Genomic DNA, 21,820 nt, shown 5'->3' on the forward strand with positions numbered 1-21,820 from the left:
ACATGTGCGTTTTATTGTCAATTAACAATCAAGAACACTCTATACAAGGCAAATGTTTTGTTAAAATTTACAATTAAGAGATGGTTTCATGAGTGAAAGTACAGTTTACAGCAGGGTACAAACACCGGTTACGCTCAAGAACAGGAAGGCCAGATTACTTTGCCAGAAACATCTAAAAGGGGCCTGCACAGTTTTGGAAAACATTTTTTGGGGACAGATGAAACCAGAATGAACTTGTATCAGAATGATGGAAGAGAAACAGGTAATGATCTGAAGCATGCCACATCATCTGTCAACATGTTATGTCAGCACTAAAAACAAAAAAACGAAAAAGACCAGTTAGACTCTCAAAGTAAAGTTTGTGTTACTTGATGAAGCATGTGTCCTTGGACCAAATCTATGACTGAGGTATTTTTTGGACCTCCACAGTGGCATCAGCAGTTGCACTGTGGGTTCTTGTAACCCAGCTGACTCTTTTCAATGTGGAGAAGTAGCTGCTCTACTCTGAGTCCCTCGCAAACGACTGAACTTCTCACCCGATCTCTGAGAGGCCATCCACCCTTTGGAGAAATCTCAAAAATACCAAAATGTTTTTAAGGCTCAAGTTGTGATTGGCCTGCTGACTTAAAATCCTCTCCTTGCACTGGCAGTGGTGTATCTGAGTTGTTTTAATGTTTTTAAAACCTCCGGCAAAATCAAAAAGCCCCATAGTCCCATGTTGTGTTACTGTGTAACTAACACACATTTTTAATCAGTAACTTTCACTGTCGCTTTTTAAGCTGTGGATTAAAAGAGGAAAACTATAAACTATCACATATTTGATTGGCTGCTGCAAACTTCATTGATTAAACAGACAGTACTGCCTCTACAGATAAATAAGGGTGTGTGCAGACAGTACTTGTCAGAGAACTGAGAAGCAAACATGGACATGCAGAGCAATGTGGAAAAGAGGGAACACTGGAGTAAGAAAAGAGAATATATCCTGGCATCTGCTGGCAATGTGGTGGGCCTGGGCAATGTGTGGAGATTCCCTTACCTTTGCTACAAGAATGGTGGAGGTGAGTATGTACAGATGAGCATAACCCTCTGTTTGCCTGCGTGTGCTTTTCTTATATCTACAATGAATAAATGAGCAGGAAAGAAGAGAAAATCTTCATATTGTGGTAACAAATAAAATGTGTATTATTTGAAATTAACTCCAGATCAATGTGTTATATCAGCCATTCCCAAAGTCAACAGTGCTCCAGCCCACTTAAAAAAACAATCACACCAATCTTAGATCTTCATTCCAATTACAACAAACAAGAGAAAATGATTTATTTTTTTGGTCAAAAAACATGAACAACACAGGCTGTTGGTTATAATTTGCTAATGCTACCCAGTCATGTGGAAAGTGTCAGGGCCGATGTGTGAGCTACCTGCCACTGGGGAACAAACTTCAATATAATATATAAACTTACAAGACCTTATGGCAGAAAGCCATAGTATTTAAAATGACATGAAAAAGGTATGGGCAATTAAAAGAAACACTGTAAACAACAAAATAGATATGGTAACACAAACACAATAAAACTGAAAAATATAGAATTGTATCGATTAAGGATACAAAATCTAGATATGAAGGGCAAACCGATTTAAACAGGCAGAGAAAACACAAAAGGATTTGAACTGAACGACAATGACTATAGAAGTCATTTTTGATAGCACTGTGGTCTGAGAATAGAAATGAAAAGCAGTTTTCCACATTCAGTATTAACTTGAGCCATGCGCCTGTTCATCTTAGCCGCTATGATGCCTGGCAGGAGCTTCCATGTGGTACTGAGGCAGGTTATTGGCTGGTAGTTAGCTGGGACAGGTCCTTTCTGGAGGTCCTTGGGGACCCGGACTGTTCGGCCTTCAGTTATCCATTCTGGGTCTGCTCATGGGTTAGCAGCTGGTTCATTTGTGCTGCCATACACTCATGGAGTGCAGTCAGCTTTTTTAGCCAGTAGATATGAATCATGTCGGGGCCTGATGCTGTCCAACTCTTCATACTGGAGACCTGTTCTTGGATGTCTGCCACTGTGATGCTTACTGGACCCTGTTCAGAGAGGTTGCTGTGGTCTTCTCTTAGATCTACTAGCCACTGAGCATTGTTGTCATGGGTTGTGTCCTTCTCCCAGATGCTCATACAGCATTGCTCCATTTCCAGCCACGGTGGGGCTGTTCTCATATTGTTCCCTCACCACTGAGAGTACACCTTGGATGGTTCAGTGGAGTACAGCCTACAGTTTATTCTCCTTCTGTCTCTCGGCTGTATGGCAGTTTCTAAGGCCTCAGAAATGGACAGCTTGTTGAATTTCGTGGGCACTCTGTTCTTCATTGCACCGTTTTGCAGCTCCAGTAGTTTGCTAACTGCCTTCAGCACTGCCTTGATTTTTGTTATCTGTCTTTTTTCATCGTCTCTGATGTGTTCGTGTGTGTGTAGGTGCCTTCTTGTTGCCTTACCTTTTCTTTGCTGTACTGTGTGGCATGCCACTCTTCCTCCTGGAAACTGTGATTGGTCAGTACACACAGGAGGGCACTATCACCTGCTGGACCAAGCTCTGCCCGCTGGCACAGGGTAATGAGATCATTTCTGTTTAAATATTTACTTACAAATCCAGAGGATCTTAAAATGTTCTGTATGTGATGGGAATTCAGATTAAAAATATTAAAAGCAAAAAAAAGCTTAGGGTTAATTTAGGCAAAATAGAGTTTGTTTGTTTGTTTTGTTTTTTTGAGCCAGACCAGCCATGTGTTAATAAAACTGATGAATGCTGTAACACATTTACTTATTAAAGAATGAGGCTTAGTCCCAGTTTTCTCTGCAGGCTGTGGTAATAAGCAAAAAATATTTGTGACAGTGGTTTTGAACAATAATTTATATACTATATGCTTCATTTAGATTTTTTAACCTGCTTTCACTGGCTTACGACTTGCAGATGTAGCTGCCATATTTACTTCTTATTTTGCTTAACATTGACATGTTGTTGTTGTTTTTAGCTATATCAGTGCTCCGTCATATTACTGCTTAAACTGATTTATTTATTTAGTTTTTTGGATGCGTTCTCTCTTCAGGAGCTGGTTATTCTATCATCATGATCCAGCTATATTCCAGGGTCTACAGCATTGTTTTGGCCTGGGCCCTTCTCTATCTTGTTTACTGTTTCCGAGACCCTCTGCCCTGGGCTACCTGCAACAATTCCTGGAACACAGGTCAGATGATTTTTCCAGGCACCTTTTTTTCTGACATGCCCTCCCAAACTCTACAGCTAGGAAAACAGCTAGCCTATTTATATGCTCAAGCTATACCTTTCACCACAGAACAAGTCTCAATGCTTCAATGCTGTTTGAATGTGTTAGCAAACTGAGCTGTTAGATTGGACTTTAATCGGGTCAGCATAATGCATCCTCTCAGAATGGTGCAGGCAGCTTTAGAGGGCTGATTTAAGGCTAAACATTGATCAGGCATAATACTCTGACAGGTAAAGTGAATAACACTGATTATCTCTTCATCGTGGCATATGGTGGGATATGTTAAAGAGCAGAATTTTTTCCTCAAAGTAAACACGTTAGAAGCAGAAAAAAAAATCTGCCTGGAAAGGAACAGTAGTGAATCAGTGACAGGATCACGGGTGGCCAAGGCTCACTGATGCATGAGAGGAGTGAAAGCTGGCAGGTCAAACTGCACCCAAAAAGTTAATTCTAGTTCTCACAGAAAGGTGTCAGAAAACATAGAGCATCACAGTTTGTTGTGTATGAGGCTGCATAGCTGCAGACCAGTCTGGGCGCCCATACTGACCCCTGTCCACCACTTAAAGCACCAACAATGGGCACAAGTCTGCATTAGAACTGGACCACAGAGCAATGGTAGAAGGTTGCATGGTCTGATGAATTACAATTTCTTTTACATCAAGTGGATGGCCAGGTGCATCTGCCTCGCTTACCTCGGGAATCTTTGACAACATTTGACCTTGATACGAACCACCTACCCAAGCAGTGTTGCAGACCCCATACAGCCTTTGATGGAAACAGTACTCCCTGATGGCTGTGGTCTCATTCAGCGGGATAAGGCGCCCTGTCACAAAGCAAAAAATGGCTCAGGAACAGTCTGAGGAGCACAACAAAGAGTTTGAAGTGTTAAATTGCTAAAATCCCTCCAAAATACCCAAATCATCTTGCTACTTAGAGGACTTAAAGGATCTGTTGCTAACATCTTGGTGCACATACCACAACACACCATCAGGGGGACTCCAGGTCAGAGCTGCTTGACAATAAAAGAGCAACCAAAACAGTATCAGGCAGGTGGCCATAATGTTATGACTGAGTGATGTATGTATAGCTGCTTAAGCAGTGCATTGTTAAATGGTTGGTATTTCTACAATTTAGCCTCTGTACACCACCACTGTGGATTTTAAATCAAAGTGTCAAGACACGATTAAAGTGCAGACTTTCAGCTTTAATTCACAGGTTTTAACGGAAGAATCACATTAATTGTTTCTGGCACTGATTCCAGGAGTTGAACTGGCGTTTGGTAGCTGTTCACTGGCACTCTCAAAACGAGAAAAGGGATGCTGACACAAGTCAATGAGGCCAGCATTAGGCTGAGCAACCAAAACAAACCTAACCTTCAGTAGTGACCCACTCGTATACATTCTTAAAAAGTAGGAATGCACCGGCACACCATGCTGTAAACCTGGAGGGTTTACAACAAGGCGTAAACCTTTACACCTTGTAAACACTTTGATTACTGTCAAGGACAGCAGGGTCAAAATAGACATTACCAGATATCCTCTGTTCAGATTCAACTAAATGTTGCACTAATTCACTGATTATAGGGGTTTTTTGGGTGGCTGCTGCTGTGGAGAAAGAGCAGGTTGTCAGAAGGCCGATGGTTCGATGCCTAGCTCTTACAGAACTTTTGTCAAAGTATCTCTTGGGAAGAGTTTAAAATCTGCCCTCCAATCTTGTTTGATTTAACAGCAGCCATGTACAAAGGCAAAAGACTTTGTCGCTGTCCAAATACTTATGGATTGAAGTGGATACTTCACATTACATTTCAATCACTTGTAACTGATTCCTTAAGTTTGATGTGAATATAAATACATATTTGCGCTGTGTTGCAGCCAGTGTCTTGAAACAAACAAATATATGGTTTTTGTTGTTTTGTCCAGATTCAAAAACACCCATCACTCTTTTATTCACCAATGTTACATTCAAACAGAGGAACTAACCATTACATCTCTGAACTGATGTCCACAGATAGATGTGTGGACATCACCTCTGCAAACCAGACTGCAGTACACAGTGGCAACGCGACAATAGACTGGAAACTGGGAAATCTCACAAAATCTTCAGTCTCAGAGTTCTGGGAGTGAGTCAGCTATTTTTACTTTTTTTCACATTACATTGCAGCTCATTTAATCAGAACTACACTATGTTCTTGTTAAATATTTATGCATAGCTAACCATCTCTGTTTACTCTCCACAGGAGACAAGTGTTGTCCATATCCGCAGGAATAGAGGAGCCTGGTGCAGTAAAATGGGAGGTGCTGCTTTGCCTCCTGGCCTGCTGGGTGGCCTGCTACTTCAGCATCTGGAAAGGCGTCCGCTCAGCAGGAAAGGTCTGTAAAGATGAAAAACCTATACTATGAAAATTTTCTGCAGAATGGGCAAAGTTTGTCAGAGGAAGAAAACAGAGAAGAGCCATTTGAGATACATACATACGATTTTCACTGGGAGTTGTCCAGATGTCCTCCTGTCTTTTTGTCAATGCCACTGTATCCAAACCAACATCGTAACAGGTTTCAAACCATCTTGTTCTTATAAATTGGCCATTGGTACTCCTCCGCTCCCAAGGAGTGGAAGATTTTCACTTTCATGGCCTCTCACTCTCTAGGATTGTGGTAAATGTTTTCTATATAGCGTTTTCTACTCTATTTGAGCACTCAGAGTGCTTTATACAACATCCCTTTTTCACATACAAGCATTTTTAAAGAAGTGCTTTCTATTTAATATTCACACTGATAAACTTATCGGAGAGCAACTTGGGGTTCAGTATCTAGGATATTGGTATATCTGTAGCAAGGATACTTGTATATAGACCAGAGTATCTGGGAATCAGACCATCCATTTTCCAATTAGTAGATGACCTGCTCCACCTCCTGACACGCCCCTTGTGTTTCGTGTCAAACAATGCACTGTGAACATGATCCAGACACCCTGTTATCTTCTCTCTGTTAAAGTTGATTTAAAATGGACTGAAGAGAAGTGGAAAACTGTTCTGTGGTCAGACGAATTCTAAACGGAAATTCTTTTTGGAAAACATGGACGCTGCATTGTTCTGAGCAGCAAGACAATACTAAACTGTGTGTGGCATCTACTACACCAGCATGACTTTGTAGCAGAAGAGCCTGGGTGTTGAACTCGCCTGCCGGCAGTCCAGACCTTTCACCAACTAAAAACATTTCCTCACAAAAGAAAAACAAACATTACAAAGTGGACTCAAGAATGCTGAGCAGCTAGACTCCTGTATAAGACAAGAACGGGACGACATTCCTCTCCCAAAATCCAGAATCTAGTCCCTCAGCAGGTGCTTCATCTTTTTGTTCACCCGTAGTGTAGTGTCTTGTTAATGGTGGTATTATTGACATGACTATGGATGTATCAATAAATCAATCAATCTTTCAGATCATCAAACAAGTCTTATTATTAGACAAAGATAACCAGAGTAAATAGAAAATGCAGTGTATAAATGATTATTTCATTTATTAAAGGGGAAAAAGCTCTCAAACCTACCTGGCCCTGTGTGGAAAAGTTATTGTGCCCCGCTCGTTCTGATTATTCCCACGCCCGATGAATCACCTGTTTGATAAAATGACATAGACTATAAAAAATCTCCAAAACCAACGCATCATGCCACAATCTAAGAAACACCTGAGCTCACAGACACTGACATCTATAAGTCTGGAAAAAGTTTACAAAGCCATTGCTAAGGCCTTAGTTACCATGGTGAAACCAATTAACCGAATACTGAGAAAACTTGGAACAGTGGTGAATCTTCCCAGGAGCTGCCTTCCATCCAAAATTACCTCAAGAGCACAATGAAGGCTCATTTGGGAGGTCAAAAAAGAACCCACAAAAACATCTGAAAAACTGCAGGCTTCACTTGTCTCAGTTAAGGTCAGAGTTCATGATTCAACAGTAAGAAAGAGACTGGGGGAAATGGATCCATGGGAGAAATCCAAGAAGAAACCACCGCTGACCAAAAAGAACACAAAGGCTCATTTGCCAAAAAATAACTTGGTGACTGACTTTTGGGAAAATATTCTGTGGACTCATGAGACAGAAGCTGAACTTTTTTGAAAGGTTTGACTCTGTTACATGTGACATAAAACTAACACAGCATTTCATTAAAAGAACATTGTACCAACAGTTAAACATGGCGGTGGTAGTGTGATGGTCTGGGGCTGCTTGCTGCTTCAGGACCTGGATGACTTGCTGTAATCGATAAACATCCTAAGTGATTTCTGTCTAACATTCACACTCTTTGCTCCTGTTTATACATATTGGGAGATTGTGGTCATTGCTCTTGAACTTTGAAGCAGACTGAGATAGTGTATTGCTATTGTTGAGAGTATCATACAAAAAAAGGAAACAAACAGGGAGTTAGGAGACTGGAAACTGTGTGCAGACTCCAGGTCTCTACAGTTAATATATGGAAACAGAAAAAACAAAAAACAAATGACTCAACAAATGAATAAAAATAATGTTGATACAAGCGGGAAAATGAAATACTACAGGATATTTCCTCATTCTGCCAAACAAAATGATTTCTGTTTGCTTTCAGGTGGTGTATTTCACAGCTGTTTTCCCTTATGTGATGTTGGCCATCCTGCTGGTCAGGGGATTGACACTGCCAGGTGCCTGGGAGGGCGTGGTCTACTACCTGTATCCAGATCCTTCTCGTCTGGCAGAGCTTCAGGTGGGGAAACCTTTGAACTTGTTCGAGATACGGCATTTGTGAAAGGACTTTTATTGTTTTATTGTATAATGCTTTAATCCTGGAAAGTTAAACCTTTTACTTGCGATCGGTTGTGCTGCAAAGTAATAACATCTCTGTGACTGCATGATATAGTACTGATGACTTTACGTGTTTTCTAATCTTTAATCAGGTCTGGATGGATGCTTGTGCTCAGGTCCTCTTCTCGTATGGTGTTTCATCAGGGAGCTTGATCACACTGGGCAGCTACAACAGAAAACACAACAACTGTTACAAGTAGGGATGGGTATCGTTTAGGTTTTATCCGATACCGGTGCCAAATCGGTACTTTTGAAACGGTGCTCAAACCGGTGCTTAAAGAATGGAGAACACAAAATTGGTCCAAAAACCTCTCATGTTCAGCTCTTTTTTGTAAAAAGATAACAATGTTAGCCTTTTCTGCAGCTATGGGGCATATATGGTATCACTCTTGGCTGGAAGCAGTGCTTAAACAATGGAAAAAACACAAACTTTGTCCAAAAACCTCTCATGTTTAACTGTTTTCCACTTTTTCTTTGGTCATTTTTGCCTTTTTGGCCAGGGTGAAGGGAGTATCTGCCATCAAACAAGAAGACAGCCGCATGTAGCTATGATGGTGTTTGCTAGTTCACCTTACATGCATTAATGTAATAACGTGGTTAGCCTACTCAACGTAAATTAGCTACTCACGCAGAGAAGAACGGCTGCTGCTGCCACCATCATCCGTCATCATTTCTGCTACACTGGCAGGGCTAGGGGCCAGGACTCTCCTCTTCGTGTTTTTGGGGGATGTTGCATAACAGGCAACCCACCCGCAGTAGATGTGCTCGGTGAGAGGTCTCGCAGCAAGCTATCAAATACGGCGCATTTCTGGGCTTTTAAAAAAAACGCTATGCGTCGCCAGGTGTTTCATCGGATTTGAGGTGTTACCTCCTTTGACAGTATCACAGTATCAGCTTAAAGCACTTGTTGCAGGCTGCTGAGTTTGCATATTTTGCTGTGAAGTACAGCCAGACTTTTGACCGCTTCGCCTTGGGCATTTTTAATCTGTAGCTCTGCTCTAACAGAACGTACGTACCTGGCCCCGCCTACTATCCTCGGAAACGTAAAATGATTGGCTAGAATCTAAAGTGTATCACAGCTCAGGAAAAAAAAGCACCGAAATAAAGCACCGAAATGTGCGCTGCTTTTCGGTCTGGTTACTACCGTTTATGTCAGAACCGGTGCCATGATGGCACTGGACACCGGTACCCATCCCTAGTTACAAGTAAATAATGTGTACCACAAGCTGCCGACGGGCCCATTCCACAAGCGTTCTTCGAATGACTGTAACTCAGTTAATGTTTAAGCTAGAGACAAAATTCTAATGGTTTTGGAAAGAAGAAAAGATGAGCCCAGCAGTGATGTTTGTTGGAACATGGTAGCACTGCTCCAGAGTCCAGTGACCATAAACGGAGCCAGTGGTTCACTACATGAGCACCGCACTTAATGTTACCTTCGGCAAATGCTTTGCTGCACAGAATCTGGGTTTCAATACAGTTCATGTTGTACATAGAAAGACAAATGAGATGTAGGTGTATATCATGCTACCGTCCAGGTCAAGTCTTCTTCAGAGAAGACTGTGCATATTTCAGCAATGCAATAATAAACTGCATAATGCTGCTATTCCAACACAATGGCTTGATAGTAGAACTGGCCTGCCTGCAGTCCACACTTTTGACCAGCTGAAAACATTTAGAGCATCTCTAAATAAAAACAGGACAAAGCAGAGCCAGGATTGCTGAACAGAAAGGATGCTGTATCAGACAAGAATGGGACAACATTCCTCTCCAGCAGCTGCTTCTCAACTCACAGACGCTTATGGATTGCTACACTGTAGGAAGCGTCAACCTGTCCCTTTTTTTGAGGGACAGTGAAGTGACCACTGTCATCAAATACTCTTACACTGTGTGTGTGTGTGTGTGTGTGTGTGTGTGTGTGTGTGTGTGTGCGTGCTCAGGGACAGTCTGTGGTTGTGTGCGCTGAATAGTACCACCAGCTTTGTTGCCGGGTTCACGGTTTTCTCAGCTCTGGGCTTCATGGCCTATAAACAGGGAATTCCTATTAACATGGTGGTGGAATCAGGTAGGAGAAGCTTTTGTATTTAGAAATTTTGTATTTTATCTTAACTGTCACAAATTTGTTGCAAACGATATGATACAAGTCAAACAGAGGCGACAGATATGTGAATGACTCTCATGTGCTCCCAGGCCCTGGGCTGGCATTCATTGCATTTCCTCAGGCTGCAGCCATGATGCCAGTTCCTCAGCTGTGGGCAGCATGCTTCTTCTTAATGCTCATTTTGTTGGGGATTGATACAGTGGTAAGGTAAAACTCTCACATGCTATTCCCCCAAAATCTTTTTGTTTAACTTACCAAGACTTGTCACCGCTGCTCATACTTTGCTACTCAGGATTTTCTTGTTTGAATAATGACACCACTTAAAGAGCACTTCATAACATCACACTGACTTATGAAACTCCTAAAAATCCTGTTTTATTTTTTTTCCTCACCCTCTTATTCTACCTACATATTTAGTTGTCATAGTAAACTAAATGGATACTTTAAAAAGGGGCCCTTTTCTGGCTTGATTAGATAAGTACAGTGAAGACTTGACAGGAAAGGAGGCAGAAAGAGGAAGACATGTGGCAAAGGGTCTAAAAAAGGTTTTATGTATCAGGACACAAAAAAATTGTTCAAGTCAATTCAATTCAATTTTATTTATAAAGCGCCAAATCACAACAACAGTCGCCTCAAGGCGCTTTATATTGTAAGGTAGGCCCTACAATAATACATACAGAGAAAAACCCAACAATCGAATGATCCCCTATGAGCAAGCACTTTGGCGACAGTGGGAAGGAAAAACTCCCTTTTAACAGGAAGAAACCTCCGGCAGAACCAGGCAATATTATCTGGTCCTTACCAGGATCTAAAATTATCATGAGCAAGATTTTTAGAGATTATACCATGTAATTATCAGTTCAACAAAAACAAAACGGAGCACCTTGCCCCTAACCAGTGGTTGGACTTTAAGACACTTTTGCATAAATGAATGTAAACCTCAATGAGCTGACCTGCTGTAAAAAGACTGGGCCAGAATTCGTCCACAACGATCTGAGACTAATAAAGTCATACGTAAAAAAAAATTACTTCAATTGCCAAAGATGTTCCAAAAGCTAACTTGTTATGGGGTCCACTTAGTTTTTGTTAAATAAATTATTACACTGTGTTTCATGCTGTGTCGTTCTTCTGAGGTTGTATTTATGTTATTTCGATTCCCGTCAAGCACCGGATAACTTTTCCTATGTTCTGATACCTAAAACCTTAGAAATGAAACACTTTGGTCTCTCTCTTATTATTTTGTCCAGAACTGATAATGCAACAATATACAAACTGAACTGTGGTTTACTGTCAGAGCTTGTGACAGTGGATGCACATGTATTTAATTTTTCTTGTTCCAATGCAGTTCAGACAGTATCCATACAAATCCGAAATCCTTCTGTAGTAACAGGGTTGAGAGGAATGACAGCTGAGTTTAGGAGGTGCCATACAGACACAATATGACTTCTGTAGTTCAGACACCAGTAGTGTTCTGTTGAGATGTTGTTACCATGCATCTGAGCTCAGCAGCTTCCCAGTGCTGTAATTAGCTGAGTGTTTGTTAAACACCATCATTTTTGTGGGCATTTTTAAGCATGTAGGGCTCCTTCACCTGAAACCTTCTGGTATCATTCGTCATTTCTCTTCCACTACTAAAGTAAGACCTCGTGTTTACAAGTGTGAAGAAAAGAAGAGTGATTGAATATCCAGCCAGCATTATGACAGAAGCTTGCTGATGGCGAGCAAAAGGACCTGAACATGGTGCAACATGCTAAGGGACATTTCATTAAATATTAGTAGGGATGTATGTATATGTATACTTTTGACTCAGTGTGCATTAAAGAAAATCCAAAATGAATCTTTGAAGTCATTAAAGATGTATGCTGTACAATCATTCGATCCTGGAAAAACAAAAGCTCAAGAAATGATTAAAAGCCCCAAATTACAATGGCTCTCATGCCCGTGGATCTAAACTGTATTCTCTTTCATTGTTGTCTTGACCCATAAAGAAGAAAAACCATCCTTGACTTTATTCTCCTTCATTGTCATTTATAATGTTTTTTTTTCAACCCTGTGTGTGTGTGCTAGTTTACAGGCTTGGAGACTATAACATCATCAGTGATTGACATGTTCCCAGGACAGATGCGCAGACCTTGGCGCAGAGAAGTCTTCCTCATAGTCTTCTGCTTAGTCTGCTTCATCATACAGATCTCCCTCACCACTCAGGTACAGCACAGGACAGCTAACATGCAACAGATTTACATAGGAGTCGAAATACACCTTTCAGTGTATATGTACACTATGTCACTGTGGTCTGTTGTCCAGGGAGGAGTCTATCTGTTCCAGCTAACCGACCACTATGCTGCTAATGGAGCGTGTATATTATTCGTGGGTCTGCTCCAATGTGGGGCTGTTGGCTGGGGCTTCGGTAAGTCCTGAATTCCTCGCTATTAGCCTTTGTTTGGGGCGATCGTGGCTCAAGAGTTGGGAGTTCGCCTTGTAATCAGAAGGTTGCCGGTTCGAGCCCCGGCTTGGACAGTCTCGGTCGTTGTGTCCTTGGGCAAGACACTTCACCCGTTGCCTACTGGTGGTGGTCAGAGGGCCCGGTGGCGCCAGTGTCTGGCAGCCTCGCCTCTGTCAGTGCGCCCCAGGGTGGCTGTGGCTACAATGTAGCTTGCCATCACCAGTGTGTGAATGTGTGGGTGGATGACTGGATATGTAAAGTGCTTTGGGGTTCTTAGGGACTAGTAAAAGCGCTATATAAATACAGGCCATTTACCATTTGTTATCAGGAGGCAGAAAATACACAAAGGGCTGGATTTAAATTGTAAATAGGTAACCAGAGTTAGCATTAAATTAAACACCTCAGTCTTCACTGAGGTTTTTGGCTTTAAATTATAGTTTAGGAGAATCTTTCTTTTGGGGACAAACATATTCTGATTTTGAGAGTGAGAGTAAAAATTAAATACCACTGTCATGTCAGTGTGGTCAATCTAAAGCTATAGTTCGTTTACAGAACCTAAAGAAGGCTTTGGTACTGAAAACATTTATTAATAATTCTTATTTCAAACCTTTAAAGGCTCATGAACTGCATCAAGGAGCCTGTTATAGTCAAGACCACATATTTTTGAACAGTGATGCAGTTTTTGTGATATTGCGTCTTTGTACTCCACTGTGGTGGATTTTAAATCAAGCAATCAAGATGTGATTGAAGTGCAGATTTTCATCTTTAACTCAAGGGGGTTAACAAAAGCACTGTATTAACTGTTTAAGAAGTATAGCCAGTATTATAAACAGTCTTCCTTTTTCACTGGATCAAAAGAACGTGCGTAACTGACAGACAAGAAAAATGTTTTCACAACATTTAACCAAGGCAACAACACTCATGAGGCATTGTTATGGAAGGGGGTGTATGGCTGCCAGTGGAAGTGGGTCACTGGTGTTTGTTGGTGATGTGGCTCCTGATAGAAGCAGCAGGATGAACTGTTGCAGGCCTGTACTCTGCTCACATTTAGACTAATGCTGCAACACTGAGCAAAGAGAGCAACCCAAAAGTTTCTCAAGGTAAATAAGTGGGATATTCCTCAAGAAAAAGAAAAAACATGCAATTAAAATAATAGCACATAGTAAGAAATTAAAAAACAATTTTTCTTTTTGTTCATTTTTGCCTTTTGTCACCTCATCTAAACCCAAAAACAGCAACTGATGTTGTCCACAATAAAGATCTAATGGAGTATTTCAAGTGAGGAAACACAATTTGGTCTCTTTCTATTTACACAGTGTTCCAGAAAGTTTGCACCTAAAAATCTCATAAGCCCACATTTAACTCACAACAGAATACTGAAAACATGTTTAAACTGAGGAGAGCAGCTGCTGCACTTTTATTAGAGGACTGCTGCTGATAGAGGATTGTAGCGTCTCTACAGTCGTGGCCCTTCTTTGTTAGTTTTCATTTCATGATGCTCCAAATGTTTTTATTAAGTCAGAGGTCTGAACTGCATGCAGGCCAATTCAGCACCCAGACTCTTATGCTATCAAGCTTTTACTATTGTACTTGTGATAATGAGACAAATAACATTCCCAGTGAGCAGAAGCAAAGAGCAGCAGACAGTTTTTAAAGGTCTATTGGTTAAACAGTAAATAATGGGAGTTAATGAAAGGGCACAGGAGGAGATCCTCAGCTCCACAGATTTATACTCAGGGAGTCAGAGAGAACACACAATGTCAGCAGGGCAGAGTGAAATAGGTTTAATAGAGGCTGCCTTATTTAAGGGAGCTGTGCAAACATAATCTTCCGGGGTTGTAATAAAACCAGGTGAGAAGTTGACAAGGAACTGAAGGAAACGAGAAAAGTCAAGGTTACTTCCTCAACACATGTAAAAATCTCAAGGAATGAATGAATGATAAGGAATCATTGCATTCTTTTTTTTTTTTCATTTTACACAGACTTCCAACTTTTTTGGACTTGGGGGTTGTATTTTGGAACCTTTGAACGTAACTGGGCTTTGTATACAAATGGCAGCAAATCCTAAAGAGTCAATTCAAATTAGTTAAATTAAGTTTGCACTTCTTCAATCACATCTTGTTTGACTTACAGTCCACAGTGTTTGCATACAGAGGAAAACACAAAATAAAACAACGTGTTACTGTCCAAAACCTTTGGACCTAACTGTACATAAAGTCCTTTGGTAGGTAATATAATATAATATGATATAATGTAATATGTTATACCAATACATTTCTCTACAATTGCTTTAACATACAGCAAAACTGCATAAGGGAAACTGCAAAAGGATCCTTTTTGATAAATTTACTTTTAGTTTCACTGTCATAATTCCAATACATGCTCTTACTTGTAAAAGTTTTAAAGAATTAAAGTTTAGTTTAAGAATTGTTTTGTACGTCATTCAGGGGCTGAACGGATGTGCGATGTAGTTGAAGATATGACAGGACACAGGCCATCGGTATTCTTCAAGCTGTGCTGGCGTTACTTCACCCCCCTGATCTCTGTGGTGAGTTACACATTGTTAAGATCTGCAGGAGTGACATTTTTTAAGCTACTTATTAAAACATTTATTTGCAGCTGATTCAGGATAGATGTTACAGAAGGCAAAGCCTGTCGTTTTAAGGGTGATCTAGCCATGGTTTATTGCACAGTGCCTGTATACTAGACAACATGGTCCAGGAGTGTGTCTGTTTGCATTGTTCACTGAGCAGTGCTACATCATTAGACAGAGGTTCAGCTGCTTTGAGTTGTAGTTCATTTAAAGGTTTTAGTGGCAACAGCTGTGAAGATGAAGATGGTCCCAACGCTGCCAGTCAGGAAGAATTTGATTTTGTGCCATTGATGAACTTAGGAAACATGTCTAGTTTGTGTCTCAGAGAAGTTAGGACTGATTACAAATCTCATGTACTACCCTCTGTTGTCTCAACAATGCTATAAATAGCTGGAAGCCAAAATTTGCACTCCCACAGTGGACCTCAGCTGTGCAGTTTTATGCAATAACTGTCGGCATGTGATGTGAAAATGAGTAAAGCAAATCAAATAATTTTGGTTTGGTTGGTGTTTCTACAGATTTTATTGTTATCAAAACAATCATGTCTGAGGTTTGTCCAAATGTGGTGTTTCTAACTGGCACATATTGTCCAGTAATGATTTTCTTTTAGTGCTGGAACCTAGATTGTGAAAATTTTAATCCCGGTAACATAGATTGTGTTAAGTGTAGGCTGTGTGCAGGCAGGAGTGGTAGTAGGAGGACCCAATGTGCAGACACTCGGAGACGGAACGTAAACTCGAAACATCAGTACAACCATTATAGCCCAAATTTTAATAATATGTATGCATTAAGTGCATAGTAATTACATAAATTGCAAAAAACCCGCAATAAACTACAAAAAAAATTAAAATCGTTTTGGTTTTTTTTAACATATATTTCTAGTTAAAGAAACTTAAGAGGCTTATCCCTCAAAACTGTAAATACAAAAAAGTTGCACAAACTAGTTTCCTACCACAGGAAATTTATTTTAAGTGTCTTCATAGTTTTATTTTTGAAATACACCAATTTTCATATACTACAGGAAAAACGAAAATCTATATTATAGTGCAAATTTGCAAAAAAGCAGCATGTGCATCAAAATAAATTATTTCCAGCAGTGCAATTTGAGTCCTAAGCATCCCAGAAACGACACAGAAAGTCATAAAGTCAAACATAACTTTTAAAAACAAGTATAGGCTCATGAGGCCCTGATGGTAAAAAACTACATTTACGCAAAATGACGTCACTTCCGGTTTCGGGCAGGTCATGGCGGACATGCGATAGTTCACGCTGATGGACGTAGGAAGTGTTATGAACAGCTGATGGATCGGCAAAGCCTGTTTCTGGAATATTATGTTTTTGCTGCTGCAAGTGCTTTTTATGCAGTTTTTGCAAAGCTATATGTGGAAGGAAACGGTGACCTAGGACAAGCTGATGGCATAAGATGTAAGTACAACTCCTCCGGTTTCATATGCAAAAAAAATTATTGCGCTACCTTACGTGGTTGCAGTGCTACAGGGATTTAAAAATAGTTACGTAAAACAGAGCGTGCCCGCTCCGACCAGCTCTAAAGGGTTAAATACACAGAGGGAGCAATCAGGGAATAGGTAACAGGATGGAAACACAGCTGGGGCAAATCAGGCCTAATGAGACAAAGAAAGCAAAACCAGACGCATTTACATAAGACATGGACTTTCAAAGTAAAACAGGAAACATAACACAGACTGAGCTTACAGACACAGACTCACAGGCAGGCACTACAACAGAGGGAACAGAGACGTGGGACCAGGGCAGACACAGACACTGACTGGACACGGGGATGTAGCAACTGAGGATTACACAGAGACATAAACCATAAGACAGAACTCTAACAAAGACCAGAAATGATAAATAATATAATAAACTCAAAACACTGGGTCAACGACCCAGGCATCCTAACAGATTGCCTTTGGATCAGTTCAGTGTATAACACATTGCAGGGTAATAGACAAAATATAATATTATATTTGTAATTTAAGTAGAATTTGTATAAAGAACACGTGAGACTTTTTGTGGATTTGCTGCACGAGCAACACAAGAGCTGCTGTTCACCAGCAGCTGTAAACCTGGAGATAAGACAAAGAATGATGGAACTGATAAGCCAGCTTGTAACATTCAAAAAAAGGACCATTTGTGTCTTGAATGTTTCATTTTGATGATTTGGGCTCATAGCTAATAAAAATCAGGAACTCACTATTTCATTATATTAGAACATTACATTTTGACTTTGAGTAAATTGGTGTTCAAACAGCATGTATAGCATGTTTCTCTCTGTCCAGCACACAGAGCAGGGTAAACCCCAGAAGATCAGTGCTAAAAATGCTGGCTGTTCACAGTTTGCTGTATTCATGGAAATTTGACTGGAAAGGGAAAGTATATTAGGAAAAGGTGTACAAAACACAGGAAGGATCGCAGCCGAGAGGGCTGGTGACAGAGCATCAAGAGCCACCACACAGAGATTTTCAGGAGAGGAACTACAATTGTCACATTCTTAATATCAAGCTACTCGTGAGGCAGAGATGATGTCAGAAGATGGTGACTGACTGTTGCTCAGAGGCCCAAAGTCATCTTGTCCTCAGGCTTAACATTTAAGATGGAGAACCATATGACTGCATGCATACAACTAGTATAGTAGCATGTTAAAAACGAAAGAACATTTAATTAAAAGATAAAGAAGTAAAGGAAAAATCATGATTAAAAACAGTGTCATTTCTGAATGAAAAGTTGCACATGTTGGTTGCTAAGGAAACAATTCTTCTATACTATCTGTTCATATGCTTGATGATATTAGTGCTGCCTGTTTATTCTTCTATTACTTCCTTAAAGGTTTGCTTCGTCGGCTTCTTTCTGGACTACCAGCCCCTGACATCCAACGAAGGCTACATGTACCCAAACTGGGCCTACCATCTGGGCTGGGTCATGGCCCTCTCCTCTGTGGTTGTAGCACCCATCTGGGCTGTTAGCAAGATCTGCCTCAGCAAGGACCCCCTCAGAAAGGTAACAGCACTGATACAATTCTGACTTTTCTTTCCGGCGATATATTTATGAAACTTTCAACATAAACTAATAAAAGAAAAACCTTCTGATAACATCTCTGTCCAAAGTCACATTTGAGGAAAAAGGCATAATCACTAGCAAATCATTTCATTTCATGGGTGCAGGTATTCATTGTGACTTGCCCAAAGGAAGAAGGGGCCCAGTGTGATTTATCACTTTGAAGTGATGCCACAGCCTACGACAATTAACAACTGACAGTGGATTACTTTAATGTTCAAGAAGTCATAAAAATTGGTGTCTTCTAAAGCAAGTTCTAGTTCTGATCCCTCTGTACTCATTAATCTGTTGTATAATGTCAAATACGTTTTATGATTAAAAAATAAACAATTAAATTAAATTTTATTTATATAGCGCCAAACCACAACAACAGTCGCCTCAAGGCGCTTTATATTGTAAGGTAGATCCAACAGTAACACACACAGAGAAAAACCCAACAATCATGCGAGCCCCAATGAGCATTCACTTTGGCGACAGTGGGAAGGAAAAACTCCCCCTTTAACAGGAAGAAACCTCCGGCAGAACCAGGCTCAGGGAGGGGCGGGGCCATCTGCTGCGACTGGTTTGGGTGAGAGAAGGAAAACAGGATAAAGACATGCTGTGGAAGAGAGCCAGAGGTTAATAACAAGTATGATTTAGTGCACAAATATGCTTTAAAACAATACTTATGTTGCCACCATGGTGTGCCTCAGTTTAACACTGAAAACTGAACCTGTCCATCACAGCCCCTGTGATGCAAACTGCTAATTTAAAGCTTATAGCTGGGGTTAGGGTCGGGTTGTAGATCATCTACTACATGTAAGGTTGCTGGTTCAATCCCTGGCTCCTCTGGTCTGCATGCTAAATATTCTTGGGCAAGATACTAAGTCCAAGTTGCTCCCCAATGCATCCATTAGAGTGTGAATGTGTGTGAATGTTAGATAGAAAGCCCATGTGTAGAAAAAGCATAGAAAAAAGTGCTTGTGTGAATTGGTGAATGAGACAAGTGCTTGTTGGCCCTGTTGTGCTCAGGTAGAGTAGAAAAGTTTAAGAACCAATTGCCATTTACAGCCTTTTCTTATTTATGGAACTTTACAAATACAAAACTGGATGCAAAATCTGACATCTAACACAGGATTTGTGCACAACAAAGTACCAGCTTGAGACAAATACTGCCTGGGCTTTCATGCTGTAGCCATTTTGCACACTTTCACTGAGCAGTGCCTTCTCAGGTGGCTTTGGCTCAGAAGATAGAGCATGTTGTTTCAGGCCAGACCATTCTCACTCCCTAGGCGGGAGAACGTGTTGTTCAGGCAACTGTTGTTGTTGCGCATATAAATAACATTGAATTGAAAAATTGAATTGAAAGATCAGTGCTTCGGTCCTTGTCAATAAGACAGTGTGACTTAAAATCTAAAGATTGGCTTGAGTCCCCAGTAAGAGTATGAAAGCATTTGCTTTGACATTTCCATAATTGCACCCAGTTAATAATGGATGGTTCCCATTTCTGTATCTCCCTCCCCTCCAGGGTCACAGTCTGCTTCCATGTTCATGCCATCACTGACAGTTTTCATCAGTGAGCTTCACCTGCTTCATTGTTTTCATGCTTGTCCTGCCAGAAATCAACATCGTTTTCTATATTTTACATCTCTTTGACCATCTTTCTCTTTGTCTGGTTGTCATTTTTATTTTCCCCAACAGCTTGTGATCGATATCTGGAGCCCTGTTGATGCCCCCACGGTGAGACCAGAAGATATCCAAAATGAATTAGAGATTAAAGCAGTGTCACTTACTGAGATCTGAGTAGAGAGAGTATTTCTGATGGACAACATATTAATCTATGTATTCATATTCTTTACTTAATAAATATTACTAGAAAATAAAGCTTTGACATTTGAGTGCTCAGATAAATCTGCGTCTTGGTCATTTACCCTTGTAATAGCACTTGCAGCACCTTCTTTAATAATGAGGGGAAAGTCTGATGACTGTCTTTTTGGCACTTATTACTAGGGATGGGTATCGTTTAGGTTTTATCCGATACCAGTACCAAACCGGTACTTTTGAAACAGTGCCGGTGCTTAAACGGTGCTCAAACTGGTGCTTAAAGAATGGAGAACACAAAATTGGTCCAAAAACCTCTCATGTTCAGCTGTTTTTTTGTAAAAAGATAACAATGTTAGCCTTTTCTGCAGCTATAGGGGATTTATGGCATCACTCTTGGCTGGAAGCAGTGCTTAATCGATGGAAAAAACACAAACTTTGTCCAAAAACCTCTCATGTTTAACTGTTTTCCACTTTTTCTTTGGTCATTTTAGCCTTTTTGGCCGGGGTGAAGGGAGTATCTGCCATCAAACAAGAAGACAGCCGCATGTAGCTATGATGATGTTTGCTAGTTCACCTTACATGCATTAATGTAATAACGTGGTTAGCCTACTCAACGTAAATTACACACGAACAACATGAAGCTACTCACGCAGAGAAGAACGGCTGCTGCGATCAACATCCATCATCATTTCTGCTACACTGGCAGGGCTAGGGGCCAGGACTCTACTCTTCGTGTTTTTGGGGGATGTTGCTAACTCCGGTCCGATAACAGGCACCACACCCGCAGTAGATGTGCTCGGTGTGAGGTCTCGCAGCAAGCTATCAAATACGGCGCATTTCTCGGCTTTTAAAAAAACGTTATGCGTCGCCAGGTGTTTCATCAGATTTGAGGAGTTACCTCCTTTGCACAGTATCATAGTATCAGCTTAAAGCACTTGTTGCAGGCTGCTGTTTGCATCTTTTGCTGTGAAGTACAGCCAGACTTGTGACCGCTTCGCCTTGGACATTTTTAATCTGTAGCTCTGCTCTAAAAGAACGTACGTACCTGGACCTGCCTACTATGCTTTCAAAGGTAAAATGATTGGCTAGAATCTAAAGTGTATCACATCTCAGGAAAAAATAAAGCACTGAAATGTGCGCTGCTTTTCGGTCTTGCTTTTCCGTTTATGTCAGAACCGGTGCCATACCGGTACCCATCCCTACTTATTACACATTAGAACACTGGAAGTGGATTTACCTTAACATCAATTAATTTACATTCCTGAATCTTTGTCTAGTTCACAGAGATGAGAAATACCAGCCCAGTAAATATTTAATTGGCATATTTTTTTTTTTTAGTGAAAAATAGTTTCTGCAGCAAATTCTCTTGAGGTGTCTCAGCAACTGCTGCCTCTTCTTATGTCACTGAACCGCTCTGACTTCAACCTAGGGGCCAGCAGAATGTGGTGCTGCACATACCATGTGCAGAGACGTGTACATGCATGCAAAAGATTATAGGCATACCTAGGTGGCTCCAATCTCATCAGATAAACCACTCCCACTGTGAACCAATGGATGGCCAGTTTCCACTCTCCCAGTCTTCATGCTCACCGGTCTTAAGTTGCACTTCCTCACAACAATGAGAGTTCAACATTTAGTTCAGAAGACATAACAAAAGTAACAGTTGAATTTAATTCTATTCAGTTCAATTTTATTTATATTGTGCCAA

At 40.7% G+C, this 21,820-nt stretch overlaps 1 protein-coding gene and 1 long non-coding RNA gene across 3 annotated transcripts; one reads left to right on the top strand and one right to left on the bottom strand.

The window, feature by feature from the left end:
* Positions 1-604: 604 nt before the first annotated feature.
* On the bottom strand, positions 605-9,263 carry LOC147325244 (uncharacterized). Of its 2 annotated transcripts, XR_015130307.1 has the most exons (5): positions 8,732-9,263; positions 8,174-8,269; positions 6,820-6,885; positions 5,491-5,647; positions 605-4,099 (listed from the first exon to the last, which is right to left on the bottom strand). It is a non-coding gene; the product is annotated as an uncharacterized LOC147325244 (long non-coding RNA). The 2 variants fall into 2 exon arrangements; XR_015130306.1 differs by having other exon boundaries at positions 5,491-6,885.
* Positions 913-20,170, top strand: LOC147325245 (sodium- and chloride-dependent GABA transporter 3-like). Its single transcript, XM_086299674.1, has 14 exons — positions 913-1,058; positions 2,468-2,602; positions 3,100-3,237; positions 5,284-5,395; positions 5,513-5,645; positions 7,871-8,005; positions 8,196-8,299; positions 10,041-10,165; positions 10,291-10,403; positions 12,269-12,406; positions 12,506-12,608; positions 15,092-15,192; positions 18,082-18,252; positions 19,990-20,170. The coding sequence occupies exons 1-14, from the start codon at positions 923-925 to the stop codon at positions 20,089-20,091; spliced, it is 1,746 nt and encodes a 581-aa protein (XP_086155800.1). The 5' UTR covers positions 913-922; the 3' UTR covers positions 20,092-20,170.
* The last annotated feature ends 1,650 nt before the right edge of the window (positions 20,171-21,820 follow it).

Source organism: Aulonocara sp. 'chitande type north' Nkhata Bay, linkage group LG7, assembly GCF_057382095.1.
Source record: "Aulonocara sp. 'chitande type north' Nkhata Bay isolate Kocher_YH1m ecotype deep benthic linkage group LG7, A_spYH_male_GT1.1, whole genome shotgun sequence".
Lineage (NCBI taxonomy): Eukaryota > Metazoa > Chordata > Actinopteri > Cichliformes > Cichlidae > Aulonocara > Aulonocara sp. 'chitande type north' Nkhata Bay.